This window comes from Cetorhinus maximus, chromosome 3 (assembly GCF_964194155.1).
Source record: "Cetorhinus maximus chromosome 3, sCetMax3.hap1.1, whole genome shotgun sequence".
NCBI classification, from domain to species: domain Eukaryota; kingdom Metazoa; phylum Chordata; class Chondrichthyes; order Lamniformes; family Cetorhinidae; genus Cetorhinus; species Cetorhinus maximus.
In genome coordinates, this window is record NC_135881.1 from 202,389,784 (window position 1) to 202,410,155 (window position 20,372).

At 45.9% G+C, this 20,372-nt stretch overlaps 1 protein-coding gene across 1 annotated transcript in view; it reads right to left on the minus strand.

Annotated features, from left to right (window-relative positions):
* nek11 (NIMA-related kinase 11) overlaps positions 1–20,372 on the minus strand; it is a 316,688-nt gene that overhangs the window by 137,200 nt on the left and 159,116 nt on the right. Inside the window, exons 10-11 of the mRNA XM_078535823.1 lie at positions 10,520–10,639; positions 8,964–9,057 (exon numbers count right to left, since the gene is read on the minus strand). Of these exons, the coding sequence (XP_078391949.1) occupies positions 8,964–9,057; positions 10,520–10,639 (214 nt within the window). The remainder of the gene's footprint in view (positions 1–8,963; positions 9,058–10,519; positions 10,640–20,372) is intronic.

Genomic DNA, 20,372 nt, shown 5'->3' on the forward strand with positions numbered 1-20,372 from the left:
CGCAATCAACAGAAGTCCTAGTGTACAGAGGAGATGCTGTCACCACACTCCTGTACTGCAGTGAGACCATGTGTATCTTTGAAGCATTTCTTTGTCCTCCCCTGGAACATTGACCATTGGAGAGTTGAGAAAACAGGACCTGGTGGGAAAGATGCTTCTCGGCCATCCAGACAGTGTCCAGTCCATCGGAGTTGATGACTTTGAAGGGGTGACACATAAGAACACGAAAGAAATTCCACCAGCAATGCCTCCGCTGCAACCCCCAGATTCAATAGGAGGGACCATCAAGCAAACACTAGTGTCCTTCTTGAAGACAATGCCACAGGCATTCAGGTAAGTCTCCTGCAAAATCAACTTCGATAGACTGGACACTGTACCCGGATGGCCGAAAACCATCTCCCCTACCAGGTCCTGTTTTCTCAACTCTCCAATGGCCAGCATTCCAGGGGAGGACAAAGAAACCGCTTCGAAGACACTCTGAAGCTCTTGGCTTGTAATCACTAATTTTTGCAATTTTATATTATAGCATTTTATTTCTGCTTTGCTCTTGATTTTTAGAGGACTGGCATTCAGGCTTAATTGAATTTTTGCAAGGTACTTTGTAGACCTTGATTTAAAACTAAGTGTGATTGTGCTTTGATTAAGTCAAACCAACCAACCAATTGTGTAGTCAATAGTAATCAGTGGTGATATTATTAATATGGACTTGTTTTCCCACTCTTACACATTGTTTTCATTCTTGTCAAGCCATATTCGCAGCTGCTGTTTTGTCCAAACCACTGTTTTTCCTTTTCATGCTAGTTCTGCTAAAATAAAAGCTGTTTTATATTGTTTAACAGGAATCAAATCTTACTACATTCGATGACCCTTGAACTACAAGCCAGGACAATGGACCTTGCCCATGCGGTGGTCAACCATGGTGTGGAATCAGGAGATGGAGTTTGATTAAAGCAAAAAACTGCGGATGCTGGAAATCCAAAACAAAAACAAAAATACCTGGAAAAGCTCAGCAGGTCTGACAGCATCTGCGGAGAGGAACGCAGTTAACGTTTCGAGTCCGTATGATCTTCAACTGTTGAAGAGTCATACGGACACGAAACGTTAACCGTGTTCCTCTCTGCAGATGTTGTCAGACCTGATGGAGTTTGATTGATAAGCTGTATAACCTGATTGACGGCAGGTGGGAAACACCAACAAAAAGATGTATAAACAGCCTGAATTCTGTGGAGCCGGCAAACCTCACAGTGCCTGACAGAAGAATTTGATAAGGACACATGGTCGCCAATCTCTTGGTTTTGAGAAAGTCTGGATGGAGGCCTCGGGAGGCTGGAATGGAGACAGAAATGGGACTTAAAGGGGCACAGCATCCAGCGTTCAGGGGTGCAGCCAGAGCGGAATAGTTAATCACTGAAGACTATGGAGGAAGTGGGGTGGACAGAGGGACTGACTGGAGAGTCCACCCTCGTGCAAGGTTATTAGAAGATTTGGTGATGTATGAACCAAGGGGAATTGTACCATTTTGGGGTGCTCTCTTGAAAAGACCAGTTTGGAGTTACCATTTGTGCTACAGTTGAATAGTTGTACAATAAAAATTGTTGTTTTCATGCATTATTTGGTGTTAAGTCGCTCATTCTTGTTCATCCAGAGCACAGCTCCGAGCCTAAGTGAAACTTCGCAAGGGACTCTCACGCCCCTACAAAGCTGTCCTTGAAGCACAGCAGGATTGACATTACTAACTGGGAGGAGCTCGCTAACAATCGTTCAAAATGGCGACAGTTTGTCTACCAAGTTGCGTCACGCTTTGAGTTCCAACACCTTAATGATGAGGCAGAGCGATGGCAGAGAAGAAAAGGAAGCAAGTCCTGCACTCCGCATCCCACTCCATCGCGGGACCTCCTTCCCCATGTGCCCAAAGATCTGAGGGTCGAGAATCAGTCTGTTCAGTCATGTGAAGACCCATGGCAAAAACTCGCGACCCCGAGTAGATGTCACCCTCAAATTGAGGGACAGCTGCCGCCATCGACAAATGGTGGAACAGGTTCGAGGGGTTAAATGGCCTCCTATGTTCCTAAGCAAGTATTTGATAGCAATGTCAGAGCAAGAATGAAGGAAGTGCCAAATGGATTACTTCAGTGATCAGCACTGGGGCCCTCGCTATTCCTAATTTGCATTGAAGTTAGACTGAAAGTAATGCCAGAGTCTTCACAGAATAAAGGGCCATTCGGTCCATTGAGTCCATGCTAGCTCTCTGTAGAGCAATCATTCAGTCTCTTCCCCCTTCCCCCGTAGCCCCACAAATTTATTTCCCTCATGTCCCCATCCAATTATTTTTTAAATCATTCATCATCTCCGCTTCCACCAGCCACATAGGTAACGAGTTACAGGTAACTTCCTGCTCACGTCCCCCTGTATCTCTTGCCCAAATCTTAAATCTGTGTCCTCCTAGTCCTTGTACTAACAGATATAGAAGTGATCAAGTTTGCAAATGATAATAACGTGGGTGAAGATAAAATTGATGAACAGTCAATGGCATACAGATGGATTTAGATAAAATCAACAATTGCTATGGCAGGGACAGTGCTCTAGCGTACATTACAACTGCAAATGGAAGGGCTGTGTATTTATGAAATGGTGTGGGAATAACTAAAAGGGAGGTTGGGAGAGATCTACGGCTGTTAGTTGCCTCAGCACTTAACATGCCTATCACGTGTGCGGCAGCAATTTTAAAGCCAAGTGCTTTGCTATTTACAAATCAACAGCAAATTATGGAGAAGCTGCCATGCTAAAACTGTACAGTTGTCTGGTAAATAACGGGGATGAGGAAAGGGATTTGTGGATATTAATACAGTCGGTATTTTAAGGCAGCAAGTCCCTATAGAGAAGTGATTAGCAAAGCAAGTTGTGCTTCTGTGTTTCCCTATGCTCTTAGTGAAGATTGCATTACCAATTTTATAGATTGTTGCTTTGCACATAGGGGATCCAGACTGAGCGGAGTATCGAATTCATGCGGAGAGAGGGTGTGCAAGTAATAGAATTGGACCAAGCCACAGGCATGATGGGCCGAGAGATCTTCTTCTATTCGATAATTCTATAAAGCTGTTTATCCGTTTCACAGAGAACTACAGGAAGATATTGTGAGCTAGATATTGCATATCAATCCAAGGAACTCACCGCATCTCTCCACTCCTAAGACACCACAGGACATTATAGAAAGGTAGCCTAAGCAGCTTTGGGTCCATGTCAAACATTGTTCTTTCACATGTTGCACAGAGAGTGCCAGGGCTGAGGAACAGATAGATTGTCCCAATGGTACAGGGCAATTCAGTTCAACACTCGCTTGGAATAGCAATCCTTGCCCCAGAACCTGTTTGTGCCTCTATCATTTTTTTTATTCATTCACGGGTTGTGGGTGTCGCTGGCTGGACCAGCATTTATTGCCCATCCCTAGTTGCCCTTGAGAAGGCGGTGGTGAGCTGCCTTCTTGAACTGCTGCAGCCCATGTGATGTAGGGACACCCACAGTGCTGTTAGGGAGTGAGTTCCAGGATTTTGACCCAGCGACAGTGAAGGAATGGCGATATATTTCCAAGTCAGGATGGTGAGTGACTATTACCATCTACCTGCTGCTCTTCTCCTTCTAGATGGTAGTGGTTGTGGGTTTGGAAGATGCAGTCTAAGGAGCCTTGGTGAATTCCTGCAATGCATCTTGTAGATGGCACACACTGCTGCTACTGTGCATTCGTGGTAGAGGGAGTGAATGTTTGTGGATGGGGTGCCAATCAAGTGGGCTGCTTTGTCCTGGACGGTGTCAAGCTTCTTGAGTGTTGTGGGAGCTGCACTCATCCAGGCAAGTGGGGAGTATTCCATCCTGCTCCTGACTTGTGTCTTGTAGCTGCTGGACAGGCTTTGGGGAGTAAGGAGGTGAGTTGCTCTTCGCTGGATTCCTAGCCTCTGACCTGCTCTCGTAACCACAGTGTTTATATGGCTAGTTCAGTTCAGTTTCTGGTCAATTGTAATCCCTAGGATGTTGGTAGTTGGGGGTTCAGTGATGGTAATGCCATTGAACATCAAGGGGCGATGGCTGGATTCTCTCTTGTTGGAGATGACCATTACCTGACACTTATGTGGCATGAATCTTAATTGCCACTTGTCAGCCCAAGCCTGGATATTTTCCAGGTCAAGCTGCATTTGGACATGGACTGCTTCAGTATCTGAGGAGTCGCAAATGGTGCTGAACATTGTGCAATTAACAGCGAACAACCCCACTTCTGACTTTATGATGGAAGGAAGGTCATTGATGAAGCAGCTGAAGATGGTTGGGCCGAGGACACGACCCTGAGGAACTCCTGCAGTGATGTCCTGGAGCTGAGATGACCGATCCTCCAACAACCACAACCATCTTCCTTTGTGCTAGGTATGACTCTAACCAGCAGAGAGTTTTCCCCCCTGATTCCCATTGACACCTGTTTTGCTAGGGCTCCCTGATGCCACACTCTGTCAAATGCTGCCTTAATGTCAAGGGCAGTCACTCTCACCTCACCTCGGGAGTTCATCTCTTTTGTCCATGTTTGAACCAAGACTATAATGAGGTCAGGAGCTGAGTGGCCCTGGCGAAACCCAAACTGGGTATCAGTGAGCAGGGTATTGCTAAGCAAATGCCGCTTGATATCACTATTGATGACCCCTTCCATTACTTTCCTGACGATCGAGATTAGTTTGATGGGGTGGTAATTGGCCGGGTTGGATTTGTCCTGCTTTTTGTGGACAGGACATACCTGGGCAATTTTCCACATAGCCAGGTAGGTGCCAGTGTGTAGCTGTACTGGAACAGCTTGGCTAGCGACGCAGCAAGTTCTGGAGCACAAGTCTTCAGTACTATTGCCATAATATTGTCAGGGCCCATAGCCTTTGCAGTATCCAATGCCTTCAGCCATTTCTTGATATCACGTGGAGTGAATCGAATTGGCTGAAGAATGGCATCTGTGATGCTGGGGACCTCCGGAGGAGGCTGAGATGGATCATCCACTCGGCACTTCTGGCTGAAGATTGTTGCAAATGCTTCAGCCTTATCTTTTGCACTGCTGTGCTGGGTTCCTCCATCATTGAGGATGGGGATATTTGTGGAGCCTCCTCCACCAGTGAGTTATTTAATTGTCCACTACCTTTCACAACAGAATGTGGCAGGACTGCAGAGCTTAGATCTGACCTGTTGATTGTGGGATCGCTTAGCTCTGTCTATCATTTGCTGCTTATGCTGTTTGCCATGGAAGTAGTCCTGTGTTATAGCTTCACCAGGTTGACATCTCATTTTTAGTTGTGCCTGGTGCTGCTCCTGGCATGCCCTCCTGCACTCTTCATTGAACCAGGGTTGATCCCCTGACTTGGTGGTAATGGTAGAGTGGGGTATATGCCGGGCCATGAGGTTACAGATTGTGTTCGAGTACAACTCTGCTGCTGCTAATGCCCCACAGTGCCTCATGAATGCCCAGTCTTGAGTTGTTAGATCTGTCCAAAATCTATCCCATTTAGCACAGTGGTAGTGCCACACAACACGATGGAGGGTATCCTCAATGTGAAGGCGGGACTTCGTCTCCACAGCAATCTGTCATTTAGTTGTGCACTTACCAGGTGTCTCCACACATCCCTGTTATATGTTCAGTATGTCTCAAACACACAGCTATGTACATATGTACAGGGTATAGCCCAAACTATGAGCTAACTCCATGCTTGCATCTAGTCAGGTTTCTGTCCAGTCAACAATTGACTCTAGTCTCACGTCTTGTGTCCCTTTACATAACACTGTGGGCAGCACTGTGCCACATTACCCCTTGCTATGCCAGATACCCTTACACTACAATCCCATGGACGAGCCTAATAGTCCAAGTATGAATGCCACAAACAGCAGCAAATAGCTCAGTGACCCATCAGACTTCAGGCCTATGATGGAAGTACAATAAGTTTTAGAAATACAGAAGAGATAATGAGCATGTGCAAGTCTCTCCCATTGTCAAATGGGGGTCAGAACCCCACACTGTGGGGGGAAAATAGTCACCTGGCAGTGATTTTCCCCAAATTGTCTAAAATCAATTAACAGAGGGCAGGTTTGTCATCCAATTAAGGATGGGGTGGGTGGGCTCTTGAAGCTGGAGGCTCAGAAAGAGTAATAGCCTGCAGTTCAGGTAAGAGGGAGAGGGGGAACTTCAAGACAATATTTACATGTGGTACTGCCCTGATAAAGCACAGAATCACACAGTGCAGAAGATGCCCTTCAGCCCTTTGAGTCTGCACCGACACGTGAGAAACACCTGACCTACCTACCTAATCCCATTTACCAGCACTTGGCCCATAGCCTTGAATGTTATGACGTGCCAGGTGCTCATCCAGGTACTTTTTAAAGGATGTGAGGCAACCCTCCTCCACCACCCTCCCAGGCAGTGCATTCCAGACTGTTACCACCCTCTGGGTAAAAAAGTTTTTCCTCACATCCCCCCTAAACCTCCTGACCCTCACCTTGAACATATGTCCCCTCGTGACTGACCCTTCAACTAAAGGGGAACAGCTGCTCCCTATCCACCCTGTCCATGCCCCTCATAATCTTGTACACCTCGATCAGGTTGCCCCTCAGTCTTCTCTGCTCCAACGAAAACAACCCAAGTCTATCCAACCGCTCTTCATAACTTAAATATTTCATCCCAGGCAACATCCTGGTGAATCTGCTCTGCATCCCCTCCAGTGCAATCACATCCTTCCTATAATGTGGCGACCAGAACTGCACACAGTACTCCAGCTGTGGCCTCACCAAGGTTCTAATAAACGCAGAATATTCTGAAATGCGTGTACTTAATCTAACCCAGGGCAAATACAAGGTGCAAAAAAAGAAACATTTCACACTTACATGGCTGTCAACTCTCTTTGTGTGTGGTTACTGCCTGACTGCCAATTCTGGCATAATATCCAAGGAGAATTATGCAACATCTAAAACCAAGCTTGCATTTGCCTAGTATAAACTTAATTCCTCCTAAACCAAAAACAATAAATAATTGGATGTGTGGTTCTCTGCTCCTCCAATGGAACTGCGTTTAGCTGTGTCATGATATGAATTGCTAATAGGTCAAGCTGTCTATGGGAGCTTGCTGCGCACAAATTTACATTACAACAATCATTACACTTCATTGGCTATAAACCGCTTTGCGATGTCCTGAAGTCCTGAAAGGCTCTGTCTAAGTCTTTCTTTCTTTCAACTGTTGCTCAAGCCACAGATTCATTTTTAAGGGGTCCAATGTGTTTCACAGAATGTAGCCTAACATATTTATCATCGAATTTGTCCTAGAAGTGTAACCTGAGGTTAATCTCCCTCTGGTATATACAACAAACCACATTCAAATGCTGGGATTACAACAATCTGTTTTTGTGAAGGAGATCAAAGGAACCCTAACAAATAAAAACAGACTGATTAACTCTGAGCACTGCAGTCATACATCAATAGGTTTCATTAAACTGTTTAGAAAGTAGTTAATGGAAATCGCTTTGCAGGATATATAATTACTTTGGTGTAATGATGCAGAACTCCCGTTCCAGATTAATCACTACAAGGAAAGGTGCTGGTGTACTGGTAATGTCACTGGACCTAGCAATGCAGGGTCAACTCTGGGACACGGGTTCAAACTCCGATTGAGTTGAAAGTTACTCAGTAATGGTGATCATAAAACTATCGTTGATTCCTGTTTAAAAACCCCACCTGGTCCACCCTTTAGGGGAGGAAATCTGCCATCCTTATCTGGCCTGGCCTATGCCTGACTCTGAAATGGCTGAGCAAGTAGCTCAGGAGCAAACTGCTACAGATAAGTCAAAAAAGGAATGAAACCAGACGGACCACCCAGCTTTGACCTAGGCACTGGAAATGACAATGGCACACCCAGTCCTGTCGACCCTGCAAAGTCCTCCTTACTAACATCTGGGGGCGTGTGTCAAAATTGGGAGAGCTGTCCCACAGACTACTCAAGCGCAGCCCGACACAGGCACTAGGATATGACCCGTGTTACCACAAAATGTTATTGACTCCAAGGCAATCATTATATTTAGGAGGAAATGAATTTAAACACAGAAAGGAAACATATTAAACAGTGTAATGGGAAAAGAAGACAAATGGGATTAGTTTATTTTGAAATGAAACAGTCACTGTGACCTCCTTCTTGCACTGAAATTTTGATGATCACTGAATTTAATTGAATATTGTTGGTCACGACGCTCTTATACCTCTACGTATAAACCTGGGGGTGGATTTTTGCTCTGATATGGGGAGGGAACGGAGCAGGGCTGGCACAGAAATTCCTGATGGTGGCCAACCACCCGTCCCCGCACCCCCGTCCCCGCACCCCCACCCCCACCCCCGTCCCCGCACCCCCACCCTCATCCCCGTCCCCGCACCCCCACCCCTGTCCCCGCACCCCCATCCCCGCACCCCCACCCCCATCCCCGTCCCCGCACCCCCACCCCCGTCCCCGCATCCCCACCCCCGCACCCCCACCACCCTGTGATGGGGTCCCTTCTTCACAATAGTGGTCCGGCAGCTGTGGCCATTTTCCTTTATTGTAAAAGTTTGCTGAGAGAGCACCTCAAGATGGAGGCCCTCCCCCCCTCTCTCTCCCTTACCTCAAAATGTCAGGATGCAGCCTCCTATTGGTCCTCCCATCCTTGAGAGCCTGCCCACAGTCCTTAAATTGGACATTGAGCCTGCCCTCTGACCCAATCAGAAAAATTATTGTTGGTTACCGTTCCTGATCAAATGTCCGGTTGGGATCCGCATTTGATCCTGACTTCAGGGTCCCCGTCCAAAATGGAAAATCTTGCCCAGTGTAAGGAATTGGGTAAGTACTGTGTGAGGTAACACTGCCTCTGAAAGGTCCTATTTTCCTCTCCAAGTACAACATATCTTTAATAATTTAGAATCGGATATGGCCTTACATGCAAGACATCAACACCGACTTGCTGAAAGTTACGAAACCTCAGTTTCTGCATGCGTTGATGATTCTCCTGATACTTCTCCTCAGCGAGTTGCCTGTTGGTAGGAGATAGACAAAGTTAGTTCTCGACATTGCTCGATGTAATCAGTGAAAAACAATAATATCTGCGCAATTAACTAACGTTAGGTCATCCAAGAATCAGCTGCCCGTGTCCTGACTCACGCCATGTCTCGTTCACCCCTATGCTTACTGACCTCCACTGGCTCCAGGTTAAGCAACGACTTATCTTTAAAATTCACATCCTTGCTTTCAAATCCCTCCATGGCATCGCCCCCCTTCCCTTCCTCCCTATCACTGTAATCGCCTCCAGCCTCACAACCCTCCAAGATCTGCACTCATCCAATTCTGGCCTCTGGAACATCTTCGATTTTAATCACTCCGCCATTGGCGGCCGTGCCTAATGCTGCCTCGGTCCCAAGTTCTAGACTTCCCTCCCTAAACCTCTCCAATCTTCTACCTCACTTTAAGACGTTCCTTAAAATCTCCCTCTTTTACCTCTCCTAATATCTCCTTATGCGCCTCAGTATCAAACTTTGCTTTATAATGCTCCTGTGGAGTACCCTGGAATGCTCCACTATGTTAAAGATGCTAGATAAATGCCAGGTGTTGATGTTGATTTTGTTGCAAATCCGGTGAATACAGGGAGTCTGGAAATAAAATCTGAAATGTTCTTCCACTGATCCTATGTAATCTATTCCAGTGAATGTTCTACGACACCGACGTAATCAGCTGAGGGAAGTCTAGTAATATCATGCAAATAACACAAGGATCCACAATATCTATGTACTCTCACACCTCGATAAGCATAGGCTATGTACTTTCACCAAATAACATTCCCGAGGTTCGAGTTTCGTGGAAGCGGCATCAAATATTTAAGCATCTCTACCTAGGCTTATCCCCATAACCCTCATCCCCATTACAAACTGCATATTTAACCTGCTGCTTCTAAAGGACTTTGATTTAGCTGGGAGCCAAGTCCAGCTTACCGAGTTCCTGTGAGAGAATCAATTCTTTCAATCTCTGGTCTCATCTGTACTTTGTTCATTTTCTTTTACCATTCTCTCATTCTTTGCCGGGGTGGGGGGTGGTGGGGGGAAAGATCATTAAACTCCACCCCAATTTTTTTTTTCAGAAAGCACTTTGAGTGATTTATAAGGAGAATATTTTTAGGCATCATCCAGTGAGTTATTATTCTGTGACAAGTAAGCTGCTTCCTGTTATGGTCTCAGGAACTAATGGAAAAAGGTTGACACAAAAAGTGTCCAATTTTATTTCATCACGCTCCGGCAAAGCTCCTTGGAATGGTTTATTATGTTGAAGGCACTATATGAACACAAATTGCACTTAATGTAGTCAGATCGGCCCAGACACAAAATGGTTTAATTAAAAAAGCAAGGTGTTTAAATGACTGTACTCTACAATACTAAACGAAGGTAGGTACAGGAGTCGGCCATTTAACCACCTGAGCCTGTTCTGAAAGAAGGATCATGCACATACTTGAGTTTCTTGGCTTTCTCGTCTGCGCTCTGCAATTTCCGGAGCCTCATCCTCTCTCTCGGTGTCATTTTCTGCACCTCAGACTGCTCGCGCAGTGTCTGCAGGTGGATTTTTCTCTGCCTGAGAAGCAAAATGCAGAATTGTAAAACGAATTGTCACGTAGGCTTCCCGCTATTGCTCGATGTAACATGCAGCGCAAAGGCACACAGAAACGGGGACAGGCACAAAGTCAATCGTTCCGCTCCAAAGACAATTTCGGACAGGTCAACAGTAAGAGCGTGTGTGGGTAAAAAGCAATTCTGACTCCGTTCCAATGATGCCATAAAAGAAAGAAAGAGTTGCGTTTACATAGCAACTTTCATTGCTCAGCATAAACAAAGCACTTTACAGTCAATGAAGTGCTCTCGAAATGTAGTCACACTGTTGTAACGTAGGAAACACAGCAGCCAATTTGCGCACAGAAAGTTCCTACTAACAGCAACGTGGTAATCTGTTTTTAGTGATGCTGATTAATGAATAAATATTGGTCAAGGCATCAGGAATAATTCCCCTGCTCTTCTTGAAAATAGTGTGATGGGTTCTTCAATGTCCACCTCAGTTGGCAGACAGGGCCTTAGTTTAAGAACACGAGAAGTAAAAGTAGAAACAAGTCACACGGCCAATACATGAGTCACAAAAGGCTAGGATGCAGGTACAGCAAGAAATTGGGAAAGCTAATAGAACGTTATCATTTATTGTGAGGGGAATTGAATACAAAAGTAGGGAGATTATGCTTCAGTTGTAAAGGGCACTGGTGAGACCACATCTGGAGTACTCAGTACAGTACTGGCCTCCTTATTTAAGGATGTAAATGCATTAGAAGCAGTTCAGGGAAGGTTTACTAAACTAATACCAGGAATGGGCAGGTTGTCTCATGAGGAAAGGTTGGACAAGTTAGGCTTGTATCCACTGGAGTTTAGAAGAGTAAGAGGCGTTAAATTGAAACTTTTAAAATCCTGAGGGGTCTTGACAGAGTGGATGTGGAGAGGATGTTTCCTCTTGTAGGAGAATATAGAACTAGGGCTCAAGGTTTAGGGGTCGCTCATTACAGACAGAGATGAGGGGAAATTTTTTCTCTCGGGGGTCATGAGACTTTGGAACTCTCTTCCTCAAAAGGCAGTGGAAGCAGAGTTTTTAAACATTTTTAAGGTAGAACTAGATGGGTTCTTGATAAACAAGGGTGGTGAAAGCTTATTGAGGGTAGGCGGGTACGTTGAGTGGAGGTTACAATCAGAGCAGCCTTGAGCTTATTGAATGGCGGAGTTGGGTCAAGGGGCTGAGTGCCCTGCTGTTATGGCGTGGCAGAGGATGTGTGCCAGGCGGATCAAATCTACAAGGGAGACTTGGTCACGTTATCACAATGGTTTTGCAATTTGTATTTATCACAAGAAGATGTGTGCACTGATTTCAGAAGTAATGAGTCCACTGAGACCTTCAGAGATTTTAAAAATTAAATTAAAATATGTATTAACGAGGTAAAGATTTCAAGCACATACATATGACTATAATTACTCACTACTATAAAAAATCCTAAAATTCATAATTGACCTTTAATTGGCTGCTTTAGTGACTGGAAGCCAGTGTCCAGTGGCGTACCACAGGGATCTGTGCTGGGTCCCCTATTATTTGTCATTTATATAAACGACATAGATGACTATGTGGGGGGGAGGATTAGTAAGTTTGCAGATGACACAAAGATTGGCCGGGTGGTTAACAGTGAGGTTGAGTATCTTGGGCTACAGGAAGATATAGTCGGGATGGTCAAATGGGCAGATAAGTGTCAGATGCAATTTAACCCTGAAAAGTGTGAGGTGATACAGTTTGGTAGGAGTAATTTGACAAGGAAGTATTCAATGAACGGCATGAAACTAGGAACAAAGGGACCTTGGCGTGTGTGCCCATAGATCTCTGAAGGCGGAGGGGCATGTTAGTGGGGTGGTGAAAAAGGCATATGGAGCACTTGCCTTTATCAATCGAGGAATAGATTGCAAAAGTAGGGAGGTTATGTCGGAGTTGTATAAAACCTTGGTGAGGCCACAGCTGGAGTACTGTGTGCATTTCTGGTCACCACATTATAGGAAGGATATGATTGCACTGGAGGGGGTGCAGAGGAGATTCACCAGGATGTTGCCTGGGATGAAACATTTAAGTTATGAAGAGCGGTTGGATAGACTTGGGTTGTTTTCGTTGGAGCAGAGAAGACTGAGGGGCAACCTGATCGAGGTGTACAAGATTATGAGGGGCATGGACAGGGTGGATAGGGAGCAGCTATTCCCCTTAGTTGAAGGGTCAGTCACGAGGTGACACAAGTTCAAGGTGAGGGGCAGGAGGTTTGGAGGGGATGTGAGGAAAAACATTTTTACCTAGAGAGTGGTGACTGTCTGGAATGCGCTGCCTGGGAGGGTGGTGGAGGCGGGTTGCCTCACATCCTTTAAAAAGTACCTGGATGAGCACTTGACACATCATAACATTCAAGGCTATGGGCCAAGTGCTGGAAAATGGGATTAAGTAGGTAGGTCAGGTGTTTCTCACGTGTCGGTGCAGACTGAATGGGCCGAAGGGCCTCTTCTGCACTGTGTGATTCTGTGACCTGACTCCCAGTTACACACCCCCTTTAAGGCATCGGTCCAAAATGGATTTTAGATTTTAAACAAAACCAGCAAATTAACAAAATACCCACTTGACAGTGGAATTCCAAATGACTTCCCCACCTTCAGTTACTTAAATAGCAGACTTATGCACAATGACTGGAAGCTTCTTGAAGGCTGTTTCACACACCCCTGTTACATCTTACATTGCCCTCTTCTCACATAGCCTTTCATTCTCCTTTATATATGTTTCTCTTTTTTAATATGTAAATTCTATTGTTCCATATGTCTTTGAAACTGTATCTTCCTCATAATATAAAAACTTTCATGTTGCCAATATTGTCAATAACCTTTGGGGAAAATAAATACACTCCTTAGCCTTGCTTATCTGGCTAGTTATAAACAGACTAACATCCCTCTGAAATCCAGCAATCCCTTCCCTTGTCTAAAAATGCAAATTCGCTTCACAGCTTACATACTAAGCCAGCATCCATGTTTACTCATTAGAATGTCAAGCACATTTCTACACCTAGCTTCTTTTGGTGATTTCAAGCTTGCAGCCCACTTGACTCCAAATGTAATTAAATCACACAGACAGACCCAACCATAATCACACCCATAAACCTACTTCACAATAAACCAGGAAAAGATTATGAAAATTATTATACTTTCTTCACGTCTACTACTAATTCATATGTTCGAGCTTTAAGAAGATCATGGCTGAACCTCTATCTCAGATACACTTTTCTGCTCGTTCCCCATCGATTCCCTTCATGTCCAGGAAAGAGGTTTTAGCATCTATTTGAGAGATGACACCTTCGACAGTGCAATACCCACTCAGTGCCGCACTTGAGTGTCAGCCTGGATTTTGTGTTCAAGCCTCTGGAGGTGGGGATTGAACCCACAGCCATCTGACTTCAAGGTGAGAGTGCAATCCTCTGAGGCATAGTAGACACGACTTTGAGGTGAGAGTACATTGCCCTGAGCCATAGTAGACACCCATGACAAAATAACTTCTCAAACCAAGTTGTCCTGCTTTTCGGAGGGTTGAGAAACCCATATCTCTCTAACAGAGGCGGCGTTAAAAAAAATACTGCAGTAACAGATGAGCAAAATCTTGAACTTACAATCAAAGTATATCACTAAGCGTCAGTATAGGCAAAATAATGGACCTGGTATCCTGAGATAACAGTCTTTATTGAAAGGTAAAAACCCGCATTGCTAAGTTAACAGTATTTCAGTTCTGCCTCATCTTTTAATCACGATCTCCATTCTAGTACAAAGCACCTTGAACACTCATCATTATCAACACCTGCACTTTTTGCAGATTTTCAAAGAGAAAAAGATCAGTTCTGAAGGAAGGAAACTGAAGAACTCAGAACAGCTGTTGTACTGAAATATAGATTGCAATGTACAAAGATGTTACCAAGTTTCATTATTCATTTGTACATGTCTGTCAGACATGAACAAGCTACAAATTCTTTCTCTTTTGGCATTTTCATACCAGTGTCAGTTTTTAGTTAGGAAGCCTGGTCCCAGATGAGATATGAACTTTCAGTTCTGGGGATGTAAATTAAAATAAAGTTTAATGCAATGTTCAATTAGGGAGAAAAGGATGTGCACTTTGATCTGATCTGACTAGGCTAATTGTTCTTTCCCCGTTCCTCTCAATGACAACTACCTACCGAAAGAGGGTGTGCTCCATTTGGTTGTAATGAGGTTGTTATGTTTCAGCTGGTCTTGCTGACAGTAGGCATATTAATCGTGCAATTCTCTCACCCACACCGCCAATTAAAAATATATCACTTGCAAACAATCTTTTGCTTTTACATTCCCTGCAGAGGCTTTGAGAGCAAGGCTACAGCTGTATGCTCCCAGTGCAAAGTAAAGACATGTATGTCCTATTTTATTACAGTTTTTAAATAGTTGGGATTCTATGGAAGTTGTCATCTTTTAGCAAATGAAGGACGAGAAACAAAAGGGGTGGGGGATTTTTCCTGAACACACAGGGTAGAATTTAATCCTGGCAGTGGGGGTCTCGACTGCTAGCTGGAGAACTGGAGAAAACCCCATGTTGCCTCAGTTGGACAACACCACCGTATTAAGTGCCAATCAGGCACTTAAGTGGACAGTGGAGGGCATTTCCCAGGATCGAAGACCCACTGGGTGGTAATCCCACCCCCTCCGCCCCTCCTGGAGCTGCTAGCCAATCAGAGGCCAGCAGCTATGTGTTGCTCAGTGGTACCACCAGGAAGGCAGTGGTACCTGCCAGTAATGCACCCAGCGGAGGCCCAGGATCAGGAAGGGATCCACGGCAGAGACGAGTGAGGGCAGGATGGAGGTGGGCGGGCGCGGGAGAATGGGGGAAGGTGGTCGGGAGCAAGGGCAGCAGGGGCTTTCAGCGGTCCACTCCTTTCTGATACCAGGCCCCTCAATCAGGCACTGAGAGTGCCTTTGAACGATGGGCTCACCCCAGAAGTCCTCAAGAAAACAAAAGAAGGCTTTCTCTAATTGGCTTTCTGCATGGCAACTGTGTGAGGTGAGGCTCTTCAGGGGGAATTAATTGCCCGCTTTAGAGCCGGAATTGGCAGTGGGACAGGAAGGCACTAGGACATCCTTCCTGCCCTGGACTTATTGGGGACAGAAGCAAGAAAGCGGCTGAGTCCCCACCCACCATCCTCCCACCACATTAAATTCCCCCCCACCCCGCCCCGGTTTTAAACTCACCTCAGTGGGTGCCACTCGCTGTGTGTGAAACCCACGGGATCAGGTGGATCACCTGATTTTACATCCCACCCTACGGACGCAATTTAACCCATTCTACCAGCCGGGGACCTGATGGGGATTGGGGGCAATGTTGGTTTTACACCTTCCCCAAGTTACTCGCCATCGAAGTCAATGAATGATATGGAACGGGCGTAAAATCAGCGTTTCATCCCACCCTGTGGAATTCCCACCTGAAGAGTTAGTGTAAAATTTCTCCCAAATTGTTTAGAGCACCAAGATGGTCACCTGAAAATTAGTCAAGATAATTCACCTCAGTAAAAATTTAATTGTACATGGTCAAAGAGCTGGTACCTACACAATGGGCCTGAACTTCTGTGGAATGGCAATAAGGGTTGGTCAGTCAACAGTGGTTTGTCAAGCGGGGTCAGTCGGTCAGTGGGTGTCGTTCTGGGAGGGGTTCAGTTGGTTGGGGGGGGTGGTGGTGGTCAATCGATCTGGGCGGGTGGCCAGTTGGGGCTGGGGGGGTTCAGTCAGTGGCCAGTTGTGAGAGGTGGGGGGTTCAGTCGGTCAGGGGTGGATTGGTTGATCGGGGGAGTGGGGGGGGGGGGGGGGGTCAGTTGATTTGTCGGGGGATCATTTGGTGGGGTTGCTTAGGGAGATCGGCTGGGTGGGGGGGGGTCAGTCGGTCAGTCGGTCAGGAGGGATGGTTGGCGAGGCTTAGATGTTCGGGGGGAGTCAGATGGTCAGTCTGGGTGTCAGGTGGTCAGTTGTGGGGGGGTCAGGTGGTCAAGTGGGGTCGGGTGGCCAATGGACGGTGGGTTGGGTGGCTGCTTGGGGAGGAAGGGGTCGGGTGGTCCCTTAGGGGTCGGGTGGGTGGGGAAAGTCCTGTGGGGGGCCGGAAGGGACAATAATATAGTTACCCAGGAGTTCAAAGTGGTTTTAATTCTTCTAACTTTGAGCGGGTAACTATTCTAGTAGGACAGTCAAAACTTTGTGATATAAATCATACTTTCAGATGGTTCCCAGTGCCCATCAGAAATTTGAACTTTCCTGGCAATTGCCATGGAATCCATACTTGGGGACTTCCAGGGGGGCTGAGTGGGGAAATTCCCCGGCACATCTTTGGGGCGCCCCCCCAGTTATAACACCCGGAAGCTCAGAGGTGATGGGCCAATGTACTAATTCGCATTTGAGGCAATAATTCTTATTACTGCACCTTTGACTATGGCTCGCTCACAACTTTGGTTTGAATAGAATAATGGTGGAGAATTCTCTAATACTTTTCAGTTCTGTCAGGGTTTTTAAAACTATGGGAATTCGCTAAAATCTACAATGACTTTGTACGATTCTAAATCCAGCAAGGTAATCAAAATACAAGCTTGACTGTGTTGTTGAGAAGTGTCGGCCGTTATCAGACTTTGCAAGAAATTTGTCCCCTGCCGCATGTCTTACTTTCAGTTTCGTTACCGAATAAATTGCTGTACCACTTGGCTTCTGTAAATAAATCTAACTAGTAGTTTTAGCCGATAAGCATTTATTTCGCTGCTGTTGCTGCTGCTTGTAACTACTCCTCCCAGGAGACCTGCTGTCATGGTATATCACGCCCGTTCGCCTTGCGCCATTCTCACACATCCACTATAGCCCGTCTACAACCACTCGGTGATGTTGATCATGTACCTATGCCTAGGCCGAACCCTCTTTCCGATGCCCTCCACTTTGCCCTCTAGAAGAGATCTCTGTAGCTTTGGCTATCTCTATCCTTCTCCCAATTTCAGCATCGCACCTACCATCTCCTGTTATCATTTGTCCCAAAGAGATAAACTTATCTACCTGTTCCAGTATGACATTTGGTCAGACAGCAAGGTATTCTCTCATCGATGGACACAGGAAAAGGAAGTAATCAGTCCATATGATCTCCAATGAATTTAAATTGTAATTAAATTAATTATAGATTGGAGAATTGCATGTCACCCCACTATTTAAGAAAACTGAGGGAGGACAACCAGGGAATTATAAACCAGTTAGCTTAACAGCTTGTTAGGAAATTGCTAGAATCTATCATTTTGGGCAGGGTGACTACACACCTTGAAAACTTTCCACTGATCAGAGAGATCCAGCATGGATTTGTAAAGGGTAGGTCATGTCAGACAAATCTAATTGAATTTTTTGAAGAGGTGACTAAAATAGTGCTCAGGGGAATGTCTTTGGATGTTATACAATAAAGTCCCTCACCAGAGACTGCTAGCTAAAGTCGAAGCTCCTGGAATTGAAGGTAAATGATTGACCTGGCTAGGAAACTGGCTGACCAGCTAGAGACAGAGAGCAGGGATAATGGCCAGGTACTCTAATTGGCTCGAATGGAGTCCCGCGAGGATCTGTGTTGGGGCTTCAACTATTCACTGTGTTTATTAGTCACTTAGATGATGGGATAGAAAGCCACATACCCAAACTTGCCAATATCACAAAGTTAGGCCGTATTGTAAGCAGGGTAAATAGAAGCATTAAATTACAAAGACATATTGATAGATTAAGTGAATGGGAAAAACTGTGGCAAATAGAATTCAACGTAGGCAAATGTGAGGTCATCCAATTTGGGTTCAAAAAGAATAGAACAAGGTGCTTTCTGAATGGTGCAAAGCTGGAAACATTGAGGGTCCAAAAAGATTTAGGGGTTGATGTACATAGATCAGTAAAATGACTCCAGTCTTGGTAGGGTTCCTTGATGCCACACTCGGTCAAATGCGGCTTTGATGTCAAGGGCAGTCATTCTCACCTCATCTCGGGAGTTCAGCTCTTTTGTCCATGTTTGAACCAAGGCTGTAATGAGGCCAGGAGCTGAGTGGCCCTGCAAGAACCCAAACTGGGCGTCAGTGAGAAGGTTATTGCTAAGCAAATGCCGCTTGATAGCACTGTTGATGATGCCTGCCATTACTTTATTGATGATTGAGAGTAGACTGATGGGGCGGTAATTGGCCGGGTTGGATTTGTCCTGCTTTTTGTGGACAGTGCATACCTGGGCAATTTTCCACATAGCCCTGCAGATGCCAGCGTTGTAGCTGTACTGGAACAGTTTGGCTAGGGGCGCGGCTAGTTCTGGAGCACAAGTCTTCACTACTATTGCCGGAATATTGTCAGGGCCCATGGACATTGCAGTATCTAGTGCCTTCAGCCATTTTTTGATATCACGTGGAATGGATTGAATTGGCTGAAGGCTGGCATCTATCGGAGGAGGCCGAGATAGATCATCCACTCGGCACTTCTGGCTGAAGGTTGTTGCAAATGCTTCAGCCTTATCTTTTGCACTGATGTGCTGGGTTCCTCCATCATTGAGGATGGGGTTATTTGTGGAATCTCTTCCCCCAGTGGGTTGTTTAATTGTCCACCACCATTCATGACTGGTGTGGCAGGACTGTAGAGCTTAGATCTGATCCGTTGGTTGTGGGATCGCTTAGCTCTGGCTATCACTTGCTACCTATGCTGTTTGGCACACAAGTAGCCCTGTGTAATAGCTTCACCAGGTTGACACCTCATTTTTAGGTATGCCTGGTGCTGCTCCTGGCATGCCCTCCTGCACTCTTCATTGAACCAGGGTTGATCCCCTGGCTTGATGGTAATGGTAGAGTGGGGGATATGCCGGGCCATGAGGTTACAGATTGTGTTCGAGTACAATTCTGCTGCTGCTGATGGCCCACAGTGCCTCATGATTGCCCAGTCTTGAGTTGCTAGATCTGTTCGAAATCTATCCCATTTAGCACAGTGGTAGTACCACACAACACGATGGAGGGTATCCTCACTGTGAAGGCGGGACTTCGGCTCCACAATGGCTGTGCGGTAGTCACTCCTACCAACACTGTCATGGACAGATGCATCTGCGGCAGGCAGGTTGGTGAGGATGAGATCAAGTATGTTTTTCCCTCTTGTTGGTTCCCTCACCACCTGCCACAGACCCAGTCTAGCAGCTATGTCCTTTAGGACTCGGCCAGCTCGGTCAGTAGGGGTGCTACCAAGCCACTCTTGTTGATGGACATTGAAGTCCCCCCACCCAGAGTACAGTCTGTGCCCTTGCCACCCTCAGTGCTTCCTCCAAGTGATGTTCAACATGGAGGAGCACTGATTCTTCAGCTGAGGGTGGTATGTGGTAATCAGCAGGAGGTTTCCTTGCCCATGTTTGACCTGATACCATGAGACTTCATGGGTCCAGAGTTGATGTTGAGGACTCGTAGGGCAACTCCCTCTCGACAGTATACCACTGTGCTGCCACCTCTGCTGGATCTATTCTGCCAGTGGGACAGAACATACGCAAGGATGGTGACGGGGACATTATCTGTAAGGTATGTATGATTCCATGAGAATGACTATGTCAGGCTGTTGCTTGAATAGTCTGTGAGACAGCTCTCCCAATTTTGGCATTCGGAGGTCTTTGCAGGGTCAACAGGGCTGAGATTGCCATTGTTGTTTCCGGTGCCTAGGTTGATCCAACCGGTTTCATTCCTTTTTTG